At 42.6% G+C, this 16,374-nt stretch overlaps 1 protein-coding gene across 1 annotated transcript in view; it reads left to right on the plus strand.

Annotated features, from left to right (window-relative positions):
• SLX4 (SLX4 structure-specific endonuclease subunit) overlaps window positions 1–16,374 on the plus strand; it is a 495,651-nt gene that overhangs the window by 350,085 nt on the left and 129,192 nt on the right. Inside the window, exon 11 of the mRNA XM_078663139.1 lies at window positions 12,298–12,467. Coding sequence (XP_078519265.1) covers window positions 12,298–12,467 — 170 coding nt within the window. The remainder of the gene's footprint in view (window positions 1–12,297; window positions 12,468–16,374) is intronic.

Below are 16,374 nucleotides of genomic sequence, written 5' to 3' on the forward strand. Positions count from 1 at the left end.
TGCCTTGCCCATTCAGAGAAGTTACAATTACTGTTGCTTTAGACATCCTTAATTTCAGAATCACTACTGGAATTGGAGAGATGGGAGGAAAAACAGTAAATAATGTTTCTGATCAGTTCATCAAAGAGTATTGCCCACATTTGATGGTTCCCATCTCCAGGAGGTGAAGGCTTGGCATTTTGCATTTAGAGCTGTAGTGAACAGATCTATCTCTTAAAACCACAGGCAGAAAAGATGCCTTGTAAGACTCTGTTGTCTATGACCCATTTATGATTGTCTTTGAAATACTTAAACTCTGAGGGAAGAGGACTGTCAAGCCATTGGCTGGTGCTAAATAAAGGCCTTCCAGAAGCACTGCAGGGATTCTAGTTGGTAAAGCTTTGACTTGGCGTCTCACTGAAAATGATAATAGTATCTCTTTTATGGTTGATGGTGCTATTGATTAGGCTATCACAACTAGAAAGCAGATTGAACCCACATGTCACTCCTAGTACTTGTGGTCTTTTTTACGATACTGTTTGCAGAATTGTTTCCTCTCCTTCATTTTTCATGTGGACCATCTCCCCTCTGTGTGTTGGCCAAAAAGGAAGGACCAGAAAAAGGAATTAATTATTTTTAGCTGGTGTCTGGTTTTACAGATGTTAGGCACAACCAAGACAATATTCTCAGAGTAATTCAATGACAGTACCTTGATATTGCCACGCCAGCTGAGTCTGAGGCACAGTCAGTCTGGTATGGAGTTAGGAGACTCTCCTAAACATTAGCCCCTACTCTGCACACCTTCAGGAAGAGCCTCAAGACCTGGCTGTCAGCTAACTCGGAGCTGCACCCCCCGCGCCTTGAGCCCTTTATGGGTGGGTAGAGTGCTTCACAATTCCCTGATTGATTGATTGTCATTAAAGTGCTGTAGCCTCTTTCTGGGCAGGTCCTCAGTGAAGGCTTGTAAAGACTTATGACTTGATCTTATATCATTAGTGGGTCTGTAGTGCTGGCAACCTTGAGAGCCATGACCACAGTATTGGAGACCTTTCTTCTTGTAGCGTCCAACTTCTTACACTCTATTAGAGGAAGTGGATGTTTCTGGGAGAAGGATGCTGCAATGTGGTTTTGTTATGGTATCTAACTACTGCCGGAGTATACATTTGGGAGCACTCCACCTGGTTAGGCTATGTAGAGGGTGGTATATTTTAACATTGAACATGTTAAATTCATTCCTTCTTTGGAATTATTTGTGGAAAAAGTGTCCTTGGTCTACCATCCACAGTGTGGGATTATTCTGTCTATGACTTCAATGTACATCACTAAGATGCAGAACCAGTACAATAAGTTAGCAATTGTGTCTAATAAATTGTCCCCAAAATGACCAGTGGTACCAAGTGTATTTTAGACCCCTATGACCTGAGCCAATCTCTTCTAGTAAGCGTATTATACATGGTCACTTGATCGCACATCCTGGGGTCATCGCTCTAAGGGACTGCTTTGCGTCTGTGCACTTCCAGTTGCCACTGTCTACATTCCCATAGAAAATAAACATTGGCAGTAGCTCACATTTGTCACTAGAGGTCAGCACGATCCATATTGGTCCCTTCCATTTGACATAAACTCTGCTGTATCAGTGGTATCTCATTTATAAGTGCAACATAGGTACCTAGACTCTTACCTTGTTGAATGGCTAATAAAAGCACTGCACAATGCGACTATTTTGCACTCTGCAGACCTAGGCTCGTGTCGCTCTTCCGTTGCACTACTTTCAATGTACCCGTTGACACTTTTCATGTTTCACTTTCATTCATGGTATGTCACAAATATCTGCATGCAAACTTGTTTGAAATTCTTTTATTATTCACAATCCAATGTTAATCACTCAATAATTTACTCCATTATATTTGTTATTATTTTCTTTCTGTGCCTCTGCCCAGCTTTCAAAAGTCCACATTTAGTGTGCACCTGTGAGAGGCTTTCTCAGGGTCATTGGGCAGCCTGTTGTTGACTGTGCAGTTGTTATGAAAGGGAATATCATTTACCGCTTGTGTGACAGGGTATCTGGTGCTCCTGCACTCTAGTTGGATAATAAAGGCACTCGTTTTGTCCACTAGACCCCCAAATGGTAGTATGCCATGCTGTACATTCTTAATCTAAGAGGTGACAACAGGTTTGGAACTCCAATGTTATATGAGACAATTAATTCAGTGTTTAGTATATGTGCTATATAAGACCTAATAGGTTTCCGTAGTAGAAATACATTGGCCATGAAACTTGAAATACCAGGATCTAGTACCTTCTGGGACAACACAAGCCAAATATATACTGTGGATGCAGTATATGCTACAATTAAAATCTTTCTGCGGACAATGCTATGAAGTGGGAAGAGGTTTGTTAGTTCTCAGCTGTTATTAGAAATTGTCCCAAGTGTAATACAGAGTGCAGCAGTTCATGAAGAATGCTATTATTCCTTAACCTTTGTCTTAGTTTCTTGTGGCTATGTGCAATGGGCTCAGAACTCAGTGAGTTTGAACTTGAGCACCTCAGAATCTGTAAAAATAAAACCAAGCACTACATTGTTTCACTCTCCAAAACTAAACTCTGACTGCCACCCTTCTAACAGTCATGGATGTAGGGTGAAAAAGAACTAGTCCAAAGCCAAACTTACAATTTCCAGACCCCAGTGGTTGGTAGTGCTGGCTGCTGTTCCACAGGAGATCACACACTTATCCTGCATCTATCAAAGTTAGCGTTTAAACAGGTGGTCATCAGGTGCTGAAACAAAGTTGGGTCACAGTGGTTCCCAGTAGGAACCCCGTATCACTTTGGCTGCTTTCTGTCCCTGTAGGGACCCATATCATAGTAGCTAGTCATGGCCAAAACATTTAGAGACATACGTACCTGCCGCCACCGCCGAGAGTCACTTGCTGGCACTTACCTGTTCTTCACCTGGGGAGAAACTGCAGCCGCCACCGCCGAGAGTCATTCCAGGGAAAAAACAACTCACCTGTGCTGACGCTTTGGCCGCCACCGCCGAGAGTCATTCCTTGGCATTGGAAACCGCGTCGCCGCTCCGGGGGGACTTCAACTCCCGGCAGGCCACGCGGCGGCGCGAGGAGGTGACGCAGCACGCGCCAGCGAGCGCTACAGGCACCATAAAGGGAGGAGGAACCCCGCGTCGCGGGACGCGAGCGGGACGCCCGGGGCGAATCCCGGGCAAAGGGCGGGCCCTCTACGGCCCTCATCGGCATGAGGAGGCAGGGCAGGGCCAGAAACTCTGCTGGACTAATACTCAAGTAAGCAATATTGATGCATATTATATAATACCAAGTATCTTAAGTTTTAACAACGCTGGCTGTGAGTACATTGAGAAGTATGCCTGTGAAAACAAAGGAAGCCCCACAGAACACTCTTGATAATTATCTTGTCCAGACAGTTAGGAAAATTAACACGCAAAGGAGAGACTCTCTTGGGTTAAGTCAATCCCCAGACCTTCGCTGTTTGTCACCTACTGCATCTACCATGATTGATGACACTATTTTGCAGGAAACTAGTCAGGAGAATGTAATTGGCGGTCCCATTCTCCTAGATTTAAGTAGTTCACCGGATAATGCAGTTATGGCTAATGAGACCTCTAACATACAGATCGAGGGTGGTATTGATATTGACACTGACTCTGACCAAGAGAGACATGCACAAGCTGCACCCGAGGAGATGACACCAAAAGGGCGTGCAACAAGGCCAAGACCTTTATGCACTAAGAATCCTCCTAAGTTGAGTGGCCCGCGTATAGGGGCAAGAAAGAAAAGGGTCACTACTCCAAAGATTAAACAAGCAAACGTTGTGGAGGACAATCAGAGTCATATCTCCGAGGATGCTTTTTTCGAAAGGATCTCTGACTTTTTGGAACAAAAAATCAATGCCATTGTTAAACCCCTAATATCTAAATTAGACAAGTTGCATGCAGAGGTTAAGAGGTTGGGTGGCTTAAGTACTTTGGTTGTAGATGGGGTGGAAAATATCACCAAGTTGGTCACAAATTTGCCCAATAATATAGGGGGAGATGTGATTAACAAAGTTTTTTGTGATAATGAATGGATTCAGTTACCTGTTGAAAATGTATTGCCCCAGCCATTAATACCTTTGTCTACCATCACTGAGGGCCCTCTTTTGGTTACCATCCCAACAGATGATCTCCCTTCTGTTAGACCACCCCCAGCAACTACCCACACTACGGCCCCCCTCCAATTTTTAGTTGAGGCCACTCCAGTGGTCTTGGTGCTTGCAAACGTACCCCTCTTGGAAGGGGGAACAGTGGAAAGCCCTACCTCCCTTACAAGTAAGGCTCTGCACTGGCTAACTAATAACATGCGGTTAGCACCAGGGGGGAAACAGCATTTGGCAAATGTCATTAAGTCTGCGACCAGGGTCCCTTGGTTGGGAAACCGCCCGAAAAAGTTTAAAGGGGACTGTGTGGCAGTGACCCTTTCGAATCAAGATGTTCTCCCTAACATACTGGCCAATCTATTCCCCCCCCAACGCAGACAAGGCACTGTTGTTCCTCTAACCCTGAAGTTTTTTTATGGGGAGCAACAAAATGTCACTTATCCAAGGACTCCAGCGTTGGGGTGGGATAGACCCTGGGATTTTAATCCCAGACGGGGGCAGGATATAAGGCATAACTCTGTAGCCCAATATCCTCTCTTACCACAGCATAACTCTTTTGTTGAACCTTTTCAGTTATTTAATCGCTTTGCCCCATTGTCCTTCATGGATCAGAATGACTGACTCACTCCCCCAGAAGATACCAACAACGAGGGTTTTTTACCTGTTTCTTTATTTGTCCCTGTACTTTCAGACTTAAAAATTAGAAGTAACAGGGTTTGTACTATCTTGAGCTGGAATGTTGCTGGTATTAGTTCTAAAATTAGTAATAAGAACTGGTTGGAAATGGTTAGATCATATGACATTCTTGTATTCCAGGAGACTTGGGAGACGTCTTTTCCCAGTTCTCTGTACCTGCTGTTTCTAGCACATCTGGAAGGGCAAAGGGAGGCTTGGCTATATATATTTCCTTAAATGTTCAGGGAAAGCCAAGACAAATTAAAACTAACTCAACAAATATATTAGCGGTCGAATTAACTACATTTAACTCACAGCCTATTTTATTAGTTAATTTTTATAATTCTCCTGTCAGTCAATTGTTTAACGAGCATTTGGTAACTCTAGAGGATTTCTTGTCCACCCACAGCGAGAATAGTGCTCACGGCTTTGATGTGATTCTCATGGGAGATTATAATATCCACCCATGTAACATGGATTGCCGTGAGGAATATGAAGATTTTCCCCCCTTCCTTTGTATTCCGCACTTTGAACACTCATCGCGTGGGGAGGCATTGGAATCACTCTTAGCAACTTTTAACCTTTATGAATTTTCTAGTAGTAGTAGAGACTTGAGGTTACCAACATTTGTGGGTAACAACTCTGGCACAATAGTAGATTATATCTTTCTGTCGTCTAGTATTTTGTCTGAGGTTTCAACCTATAAGGTAGTAACCTCAGTCTTCAGCGATCACAACCCAGTAATTTTAGAGATTTTATCCCAGGGAGTTCTTGGAAAAAGAGAGGCTGCAGTCTTATGTGCGACTAACTTAGTCCTGGGAGAACAGAACCGTAGGTTGAAGTGGGATCAAGTCACCCCGATTACTTTTATACAGGACACTTTGTCCAAAGTTGAGGGTGAGGTTGCAATCTGCCTGGATAATAATAATCCGTCCACTACCCTGATAGAAGCATTTAACATCATTTGTAACCAGGTTGATCTAGATCTGACTGTAAGGAATAAGGCCCGGATATGTAGGGGCAAAAAATGGTTTAACTCAGATTGTTCAAAGGCCCACTCAACTCTCCTAAAGGCTTTAAAAGCTGAGTCAAGAAATAAAGTACAGATAGCGTTGTTAAGGAAAAATTATAATGACGCTATCAGGAAGAGAAAATCAGAGATTAAACTTGAGGCCTGGAACGACTTGTTGTCGCCCGACATACAGAGAGACAGCTCAAAATTCTGGGCGATAATAAATCATCCCTTTTTAGTCGATCTAGATAAGCAGAGAGCAGATTGCATCATACCGGACGATCAGTGGGTCACACACTTCAGTAATATCTACAGTTGTTCTGATAACATCTCAGGCTGTGGATCACAACCCACACAAGCAGCCTCTCCCATTTCCCCTTTTAGCATAGAAGAGGTAAAAAAAGCTATCAGCGACACATTCTAAAAAGGCTCCGGGCCCCGACGGGGTTCCCGCTGACTTTTTTAAGAGTGCCCCTGAACTAAGCGCCAAAATTCTTACCAACATTTTTAACGCCACAAGAGATTTTGTTTTTCCTATTAGCTAGTCGAAGTCTACCATTATACCAATTTTTAAAAAGGGACAAAGAACAGACCCAGCCTGTTATAGGCCAATCTCCCTAATCGATTCAAGTGTCAAGATTCTGGGAAGAGTCCTCCTAGGAAGACTGACTCAGCTCTTAGAAGGGAAGGGCATTTTATCGAATGCACAATATGGCTTTAGAGCCAAAAGGGGAACCTTAGATCAGTGTTTAAATTTAGAACTGATCATAAGTAAATATGTGGCTGCCAAGGGGGGCTCTCTGTACATGGCCTTTATGGACCTCTCCTCAGCTTTTGACCTGGTCAACAGGGCTAAGCTGTGGGGGGTCCTTTTGGCCATGGGCTTTGATGCCCCACTGGTGGGGTACTTGGCAGAGTTACATAGAGACCTCAAGACGTCGGTCAGAGTGACCAGGGAAGGAAGATGTACCTGCCACTTTGAATCAGGGAGAGGGGTTAGGCAGGGATGTATCCTTGCACCCCTTCTCTTTACACTTTATATTAATGGTCTTGAGGCAGTTTTGGCAGTGTCCCATACTGATATTCTGCGCGCAGGAGAAATAAAGATACCCGTTCTCCTGTACGCGGATGACGCTGTCCTTTTAGCACGCTCTGGAGTGGCACTGAACAAACTACTCTCAGCCTTTGGGGATTTCATGTCTTCGCTGGACATGAAAACAAATGTAGAAAAATCCCACGTAATGATAGCAGGAGCCGCAGGCAGGAAAAGAAAGACTAAAACTTTCTTTTGTTCGGGGAAGGAGGTTAGGAGAGTCCCATCTTTTCCCTATTTAGGCGTGATCTTTGACGAAAAAGGCAAGTGGGGCCCCCAGCTTATGGCCAAAAGCAGCGCAGTAGCAAGAGCGGCTGCTGGGCTGCTCGGTTTTGCTAAAAAGCTTGGTGCTCGCCCCATGGAAAGCATTATAAAGGTCTATAAATCCAAATGCTTATTGGTTGCTCAATACGGCTCTGTTATCTGGGGGTACACTAATCATGAGTATGACAAAATTCAGAAAGTAGAAAATAAATTTCTGAGAACCCTGCTTTCTGTCCCCCAGTCAACTTCTACATACATAATACATACAGAGCTCGGTCTGGGCTACATTACCGATATCTTGAAGGCAGCCCCAGTTATTGGTTGGTTGAAAGTGTGGCTCAACCAGGAGCTCACTCTAAACCATCATATTTTTAAAGACTGTTTAGCCTTGGACAATGTACATAACATCCCTTGGTTAAAATACGTCAAGACGCAGTTAACTCTAGTTGGCCGATCCGAACTTTTTTCCTCCCCACATTTGATAAATTTAGAAGACGTAAAGACAGTCAAAAATCTTTTGACTGACCGCTATGTCTTGGAGAGGGAAGCCACAGAGTTGAATAAACACACGGTTAGGAAACATTGTACGATAACATCTGTTTCAGGTATGGAACCATACCTTTTTTCGGTACACAAACCATACCATCGTTTTCTCCTAACAAGATTTCGTCTTGATTTAATTCCTTTTATTCTGGGCAATTTTAAAAAACGGACTAGACCTGAAAATGCTGATCTTTGTGATTGTGATCATTTTTCTATTCAAGACACAACGCATTTTATCCTGTTCTGTGGCCATTACAAAGAGAGTAGAAATTTTTTTTTGCTGCCAATACTGTGCAATATGGGTTTTACACAGGTAAAACCAGCTATGCTATTCCTGCAACTTTTACCCAATTTAAAAGTGGCAGTTCATGTTGCTAGTTTTTTGGTTGCTGGTGCACGTATAAATAAGTATCGTTTTAGCACTAGGCACTCTGTCCCTGATTAATGACTACCCTCTATATTTTATTGTTTTTATATTTTTAAGATTATGGTACAATTTTATTCGTGTATAATGTGTTTTTAGGGTTTTTTAGAAATTGTTATAAATTTTTAAAGATTTCTTGAGATGTATTACTATGTGTCATAATGAAATGTTACCGTGTATTGCTCGTTCTTTTATGATTTTAATTAATCGAATAAAGAAATTTTGACTGACATTTACACTGGAGATGCACCCATGCTACCTGAAGTACCTACTGAACCTATTGTTTTCCACTAGGTAATGGGGAATACAGTTAAAGTTCTGTAGAGACCAGTTAGGGTCTGGCTTAATCTTAGTTTTTATCAAGAGTGGCAAATGTAGTTGTGTGTCAGCACTCCTACCATATCCTCTGAAGTTCCAAACACGAATCTCAAAAAAAGCTGATTGGAGTGTAGATTTTTCTTGTGGAACCGAGGACACCCATGTAATATCAAGGCTTCATCAGTTTTATCTTGGAGCTAGATTTTAGGGTTAGTTATCAATTGAGACATACAACAGTAACATTTCTATTACTGTAAGGGCTAGACAGCTAGTTTAAATGGTTCCAGAAACAGCACTTCTAGCTCTGGCCTGTGAAGTTAATATTATCCAGGTCCCTGTTAGACAGGAACATTTTATTGCAATCTAGTGGTACAGAGCACTTCATTGACAGTGCAGGCACCATTGCTGATGTTTTAAAGCGTCTGTGCATTTCCATGATTTAAATCATACTTGCCAGTGATTTTAGTCTTGTCTTGTTTCCAATCCAGCTGGGCTGAATGTTGTTTTGGCTCTAGTGCAATAATTATTTCTTAAGTCATCGTCCATTGTTTGCAGCTTGTGTAGGCCTTCAATCATTCCCCGCTAAAGAAATACAGTGTGCCTTGAAGACCTCAAAAACATCTGCACCACTTTCACATTACCTTCCTCGCCAAAACCCTAGAAAGCTTTGTTGAATCCAAACTCAAGAAGTTCATCTCTGAAAACCACCTCCTCAACTAATTCCAGTCAGACTTTCAAGCCGGTTGCAGCACCAAAATGTATCCATCAAATCTTTGATCATGCTGTCTGCTTCCTGTGCAAATGCAACTCGGGCTTTCTGATTTTTTTCTTGACCTATCTGCAGCATTTGAGGCCAACCACAACTCTTGCCTAAAGATGCTGGGTCCAATTATGACTGTTCCCAGATGGCTCACTTCATGCTTCCGTACCTGCTCTTAACTGGTTAAAGTCTCAAACTCTCCCCCTGCATTTCCCCCTACCTCTGGGAATCCCCCTACAGTCGATCTAATCATTCACTCTCGAAGCTACACATCAAGCCACTTGCCACTTTGTTGCAATAATTCATCACCTGCACTTACAAGTCCCCTTACCTAAAGACGTATTCTCCCTAACCCACAACTTATACAATATACAATCCTTGATTTATTTTCACCATCTAAGACTTAATTGAATCAAAACAGAATTCCTGTTGATTTTACCTCCTCATTGCAACATCCCAATACAAACTTGGTGCAACTACCTCAACATATTTGACTACAATCTCTTTATTGTTGCCAATTCTTTTGGATTCATTTTGGACATAAATCTGAACCGACCTAACCTGACAACTTACCTGGCTAACAGTGCCCGACATCAGATCAAGCTTTTCAAGGCAATCAAACCTTTCATCCAAGAGGGTGACTGTAAATCTGTGGCACAGTCCATGGTCCTCTCCAGGCTTGAAGTTCGGAACAGCCTTCTGGCTGGCATTCCCAAAATGCACTTTGCCCCTATAAAGGTGAGGCAACACTTCCTGCAGGATTAGTTTCTAGAACTAGAAGATCTGACCACACCATGCCAGTTTTGCCACTCTAAACCGGCTACCCATCAATGCCAGAAACTATCCTGCATTTAGCATAAATCGCTTCTTACCTGTGCCTCTCATTATCTAGCTGCAGAACATGCAATCTCGGAAATCAGTACCTTTTACTAACAACCTACTTCCCAACATTCCCACCATCTTGTTATAAAGACCTCTCAGACAGTCCTTCTATGGAGGCACATCCAGGGTCTGGAACTCCATACGTTGTGACTTTAGAGCCTTCAAAATTGATCAGAAGGTTCTGCCCAGCCTAACCCCTTGTTCTCAATTCTCAGATGTAGACAATTGATCCTGTGATTTTCTGCTCCTGTTTCCTCCATTACTGCCTAAATATTCCTATCTCAAATACCTGGTTCATCCTCGTAAAATATGTATTTGTATCCTACTATTTGCAACTTTGCTCTTTCCAGGTCACTTGTATAGTTTCCCACTACCCTTCTGGGTATGGTTCATGCTATTTTAAACCGCAAGTAAATAAAAATAGATTTGTAGCAGATCTTCTCTATGCAGAACGGTCCTGCGCCTCTTCTTCAAGAGGCCACCTCACATGAATTTTCTGGGCTTGTCCACTGTCCTAGTAGTAAGACTGCTACTCAGCAGGAATTCAGTTTCTGGCAAAGTGTCTGCCCTGATGCAAAGTCTTCTCATGGTTGAGTTGATGTGAGAGTTACTGGCCCTTAGTGACCAATATTTTTCCCACCTGTAGGGACCAGAGAGTGAAGCTTAGGTCAATTAAAGTTGTCTGTTCCTTGTCATTTCATAATTTACTCTAATTCGGAGATAAATGCACGTTCCTTAGCTTTTCTCCACCTTTTTGTGCACCCATGCACATGATCTCCCCAGTGGATTCATCATGCTCTCTCTTTCACACACATTTCACTCCCTCTCCACCTTGTCCCACACACGTTCATATCTATCACACATGAGGAGAAGCAAGGGACACAATACATGGGAGACTGCCTGACTTTTAATAGGAAGAACCAGGAGGCAGCTTCCCCGTAGGATACAAATAAAAAGATATGCAGTTGAACTGCAAGCCATACTGCCACATTTGCCAGCATCTTTATAACTCGGGATGAGGGGGCAGTCACTACCTTCACTCAGACTTTGGATTCATTTTCGATGGCTCAGTCTGCAGATGTAGCTCTGTTGACTGACACCTTAGTTAACACATATAGAACATCACATGACCTGCAGATCATTGAATTCACTAAGGAAAAAACATACAGGGTTGGGGCTCTTGCATTTCATTCCAAGCAGAGGGCATTTATCGCCACAGTTTTCGATTAATTTTTCTGCCTCTAAATTGCAAATAATCTGAAATCATTAGTACTTGTATTTTGGCAAAGACCCAATAGTCAAGTGCCACATTTAGTTAACACATTCCCAGAGCGCTTTCGTAAAGGCGAAATGCTGGGGCACTACAGCACATAACAATCCTTACATATCTAACCTTTGTAGATCCAACAGAACATATTCGACAGACAACAGCACAACCTCAAGCACACAACAGAACATCTGCCATAGAGTTGGTTAAGTGTTGCTGACTCAACAGCAAAGTCAGACAGGTCAAGGTCTCTCCCTTACAGAAAGAAATAAGTGAAGTCCCATGGCATTCACAAGCATGCACAATGTGCATTGCAAAGATCCATATCATAATTGAATACTCCATATTCATCCTACTAAGGCAATACATGTACCAGACCGATCCTCACTGATCAACTAAAATGACAGCATGTAATCTTGTGTCTGGGCATTCAAAAAATCCCCATACTGCGCAAAAAAGAGCTACCAGAATTTTAACTCAGTCTGAGGCCAAACAAACGCAGGGATTTGCAGGTCTGAACCAAATCATCAAGGGTGCTTGGCTTCAAGTGAAGTATGACTTTAATCCCATGAACCACATTGTAAAGGATATGGAGGAGATGACTGGCCGTCTGCCATGAAGGCTACAAATCTACAATTATTGTCACAGTCTTGGTGATGAGTCTTTTGGACTTCATATTCAAAGTTATCTTTTTTTAAAATGCCCATAAATGAGCATAAGAAAAGTTTATCACAACCATCAGCTAAGAACGTCTATTTATCAAACACATGATTTCGACACAAGTGCCCATCCTAGTTTTTTCTCCAAATGTAATTGATAACACTGTCTAGTTTTAAGGCACAAAGATTGAGTAACGATAAATACAAAGAAGCTGTCTAACTATAATGTTATGTTCTATCTCATGTTATAGGTTCATGAAGAAGGATTTCTAGTAGAGGAAGATGGGGATACGCGATGTCGGCGTGTACTGCTGAACGACGTTACTGCTGAGGCTGCCTGTTCTTTTTTGAGATACCTTTACTGTGCTAGCACCGACATATCTCCCTGCTCTCTAGCTGACGTAGCAGCTCTGTCTGTCAGGTCAGTTGGCTTTGACAATGTGCATTTTGTGTTCGTCTTATCGTCCAGCTATGTTTGACTGCTTAAATACTTTATTTAGCTGTTACTCAAATCCTATCAAATCCATGTCACTGCAGTTTAGTGATTATTAATTCTTAGTAATCATCGTGGTGTAGCTTTCAGTAGTTCAGTAGGTTTAAGGATTATAATTACTGGTAGGGTCATGAGACATTGGGATAGCCCACGAAAAATATGTTAATAATGAGCCGACTAGTGTTTCAGAATCTTTATATTGGTTAGAGATTTTTCTTGAGAGACTCTCCACCACCATTATAGTCCATAATTTTAGATACTAGACAGAAGCAGGAGGAGGCTCCTTCCTTCAATATGGTGTTAGCAAGCAACAAACTGTTCCACATTAACAGGCAATGTGCTTTGGACTATTTTCAAAAGTAGGAGAGCAGTGATTCCAAGACAAAATAGGAAATATCCAGGAGGGTACGGTGGTCTAGGATCAATCGTCTTCTTGGCAGCTAGAATCTCTGACTAAACTAGTTTGATCTGTGGGCAGTTCCACCACACATGCTTAAAGTGCCCTAGAAGACCAGTTCCCTTCCAGCATAAATCATTAACATTGCTCAATTTAGCTGGACACAAGTACCAATCAACCAGAACCTTTATAATGGGCCTCTCTGCTGTGGATTGCGGTTCATGTCTTGCCTTAATGTACTGTTGATTATCCCCGTTGATTAACTCTTACCTTGCATTGGTCATTTAGAGGGGGTGAGGCGCTCAAAATGATAGTACGCAAAATGGAAATTATTCCTTTCGTGCCACTTGGTGTTTTCACAAATTACTCAATTGGGGTTAAATCTCAAGTAGCAGCCTCCATGATATTCATGTTCCTTACCCAGTATTGCAGTTGAGCCTAGTAGTATCTCTCTTTCTCATCTTAAAGGATCCAGTTGTTTACATGTTTCGAATGATAAGACTTCAGATATACGGAATGTGTCTGAGAAAGCCCTGGTTCCAGTGCCACTGTGAAAGCTGGGTTATAATGAATGGGGGTATGTGGGGAGGGTAAGGTAGTCAGATTATAATATCTTGTGAGATTATCTCAAATTGTCATTGTGATGTTTGTAGGGATGCTAATATAGACATGTGGGGTTCTCTCTTTCTTTGGTTTCCATTGTAAATTCCAGAGAGTTCTACCCACAATCTGCCTGTCAGTGTGTCCAGTTTCTCTAGGGACCATTTGAAGGGACACTCAGCTTCACAGTCCTAAGGTACTTCAAGAAGTTCCAATCCTCAAGCAAGTTTAGGTTTCCATAACGCTCTCTATTGTCCTGCCAGATAAAGATGTCATTTTTCTTGAGTTCCACAAACAATTCTTTACTAACCAAGAGCAAGAGAGCCTGTAAAAGATGGGAGTCGGGACAAGCATTCATCTTTACAGTGATTATTTTTTCTAACCAAGTAAGAAAGAGATGTTACTGTCTTCGTTAGCTACAGGAGAGCTAAAACAATTCGGTAACTAGCCCTATAGAGATCTGACAGATCCGGAGTAATGCAAACTAGCCCTATAGAGATCTGACAGATCCGGAGTAATGCAAACTCCCAAATGTTTGAAGCACTGGCTATCACATTCAAAGGGTGTCTGAAATTTTTACTCCTGTGCTGCTGTAGGAGTTCATCTTTGGCTCACTATTTCCATTTTGAGAGCTTTATCTTAAAGCCTGTTACGCTTTCATATGTGGTAAGATGCGACTGGAGTCAGTTTGTGGACGTTTCTGTTGTAGTTGATGTTAGCAGAACATTGTCATAAATAAAGTGACATTTTGCACGTCCTGCCAAAATGGTATACAGTTTATTTATTCATCTGCATAGTCTGTGCTGCAAAGGGTTCAATGCTGAGAGCAAAGAACGCGCGGTAGGTGGGAGAGAGGCGGTTAGGACACCCTTGGCATGTATCCCTAATCAAAATGAACGTGATAATTTCCCATTTATGAGACCCTAGAGGTGGGAGCATGATAACCTGCTATCTTCGTGGATATAAACTTGGTCCTGAATCCAAATTTGTGTAGTTTTAATGAGAAACCGCGTCAAATGATTTTTCATCATTTAGTGAAACTTCTATGTCCACTATCGCTTTCTACTTGGCCTTTTCAACCATATGAAATATGCTGTTGTGTTTTAAGGTGTGTCAAGGTCCATCACTCCCTTCCTGCTGAGGGGATAGGAGTTGGCCTAACAGCTAGGGCGGTCGACCTCGAATCTGGGGAACCGGGTTCGAGTCTCGGCAATGACGCTGAGCATCCTGTGATTCTGGGCAAATCACTTAATCTCCCCGTGCCTAACAAAACTTAAGGTGTCCTCATGTAATGCAACTGGTGCTATATAAAGCGCTCAGATACCCACTACCGGGTCAAGTTTGCGCTATTTAAAACTCCGTAAAAAGTTTTAAAAAACTTTTGTGGTGGGGTAGTTGTCTACTGGTTTTTTTAGGTCTATCTGAGTCAGCGCATGCGCTGCTCTGCGAGACACATAGTCAGTGGCTTTTGGAAGTGTTTTCCAAAGGCTGTTGCCGGCCACCAGCTTTCGGTTACGCGCAAAGCTCGCGCGCCTTGCTCCGCCTCTGCAATCAACGCACTTATTGAAGAGAACATAGAGCGATAAACTCATTATTCTACGCAATACCGGATAGTTTCACTAGATGGCGCTCGAAGTTCATAAAGCAGAAGATCAGTGTGTGGGCTGCAGGACAAGGTGAAAGTCGGTGTGGATTTAAAAAAAAAATAGGTAAGTGCTCAACATGCCTTTGTACAGTGTACTGAAACTCATCGGTGTGTGTACAGTAACCCTCACCATTATAGCACAGATAAGCAACTCTCCTGACTAGAAACATTAACAATGGGCGGTTTATGCTCCTGAAAAACCTTTGTTTAAAGCAAATCCCATTTTACCTGGCTCAGTATTCATCACAAAGCTCTTCATTCAGACTTTGTGTTCATCTAAACATACATCAAGTCTAGCGAAGTTGTGTTTTATAAAATAGTATAGATTTGAGACCAGGCCTCCGCATGCCCCCTCTTATCTCTGTCTGTAAAGCTGTTTGTAGGCAGACTTCCCAGAGCGCTATGTTTTATGTCAGAGCCTCGGGGTGTAGGGGCAGACCGCAGAAGCAACAGGAAGACTGGGGTCTGTAGGGCCGGCATGGTTGGCTGTTCGATGAAGTAAGGAGGTTAGCAGATACCAAACTCCCTCCCTCAGTGTGTCACCCTCAAAGAGGGGTGCGTTGGCAGTGCTTTAAATGACCCGGTGGCAAGTCATTATTTTGAGAGGGAGTGTACCTGCACTTCCCAGAAGAAGTGCAATCGTTTTAATTGGAGAGAACTGGCACTTTACAGAAGCAAGTAGGTACACTGGTAAAGGTTACTTGCACTTCCATTTTTCCATTTCACACACTGGTTTAGAGGCATGAGTATTTAAAGATCTTTACACATTTGCAAAGTGTATCAACTTACAACAGAGAGGGCAACTTCCCACTATGGTGTAGCAGGACATCTTGGGCACATAGAGAGACGTTCTGAGCACAAAGCCTCTCTGCGGGCACTGAGCCCTCAGACATGTCGTTGGGGGTGGTGATTATTGTAGAGGGGTGCCACCCAGTCTCGGATTGGCAAGGTGGGCATTCTGACATTCCCTTCCATGGAACTTCCTCGGAGCCTTGATTTCCCTCCTTCTTCTGCTCGTCCGCAATGCAGGACTATAAAGTAGTGGCTTTGTTCTGGAAATGGCAGCCACAGTAAAGTAATTAGACTTTGCTTCCTTTCCTTTAAAAGCACAGGGATAACAAGGGATTTACATGTATGACTGGTGAAACATTACAATGTGAGGAATGTTAAAATTACGGCATCGACAAGATGCT

This window comes from Lissotriton helveticus, chromosome 10 (assembly GCF_964261635.1).
Source record: "Lissotriton helveticus chromosome 10, aLisHel1.1, whole genome shotgun sequence".
Taxonomy (NCBI): domain Eukaryota; kingdom Metazoa; phylum Chordata; class Amphibia; order Caudata; family Salamandridae; genus Lissotriton; species Lissotriton helveticus.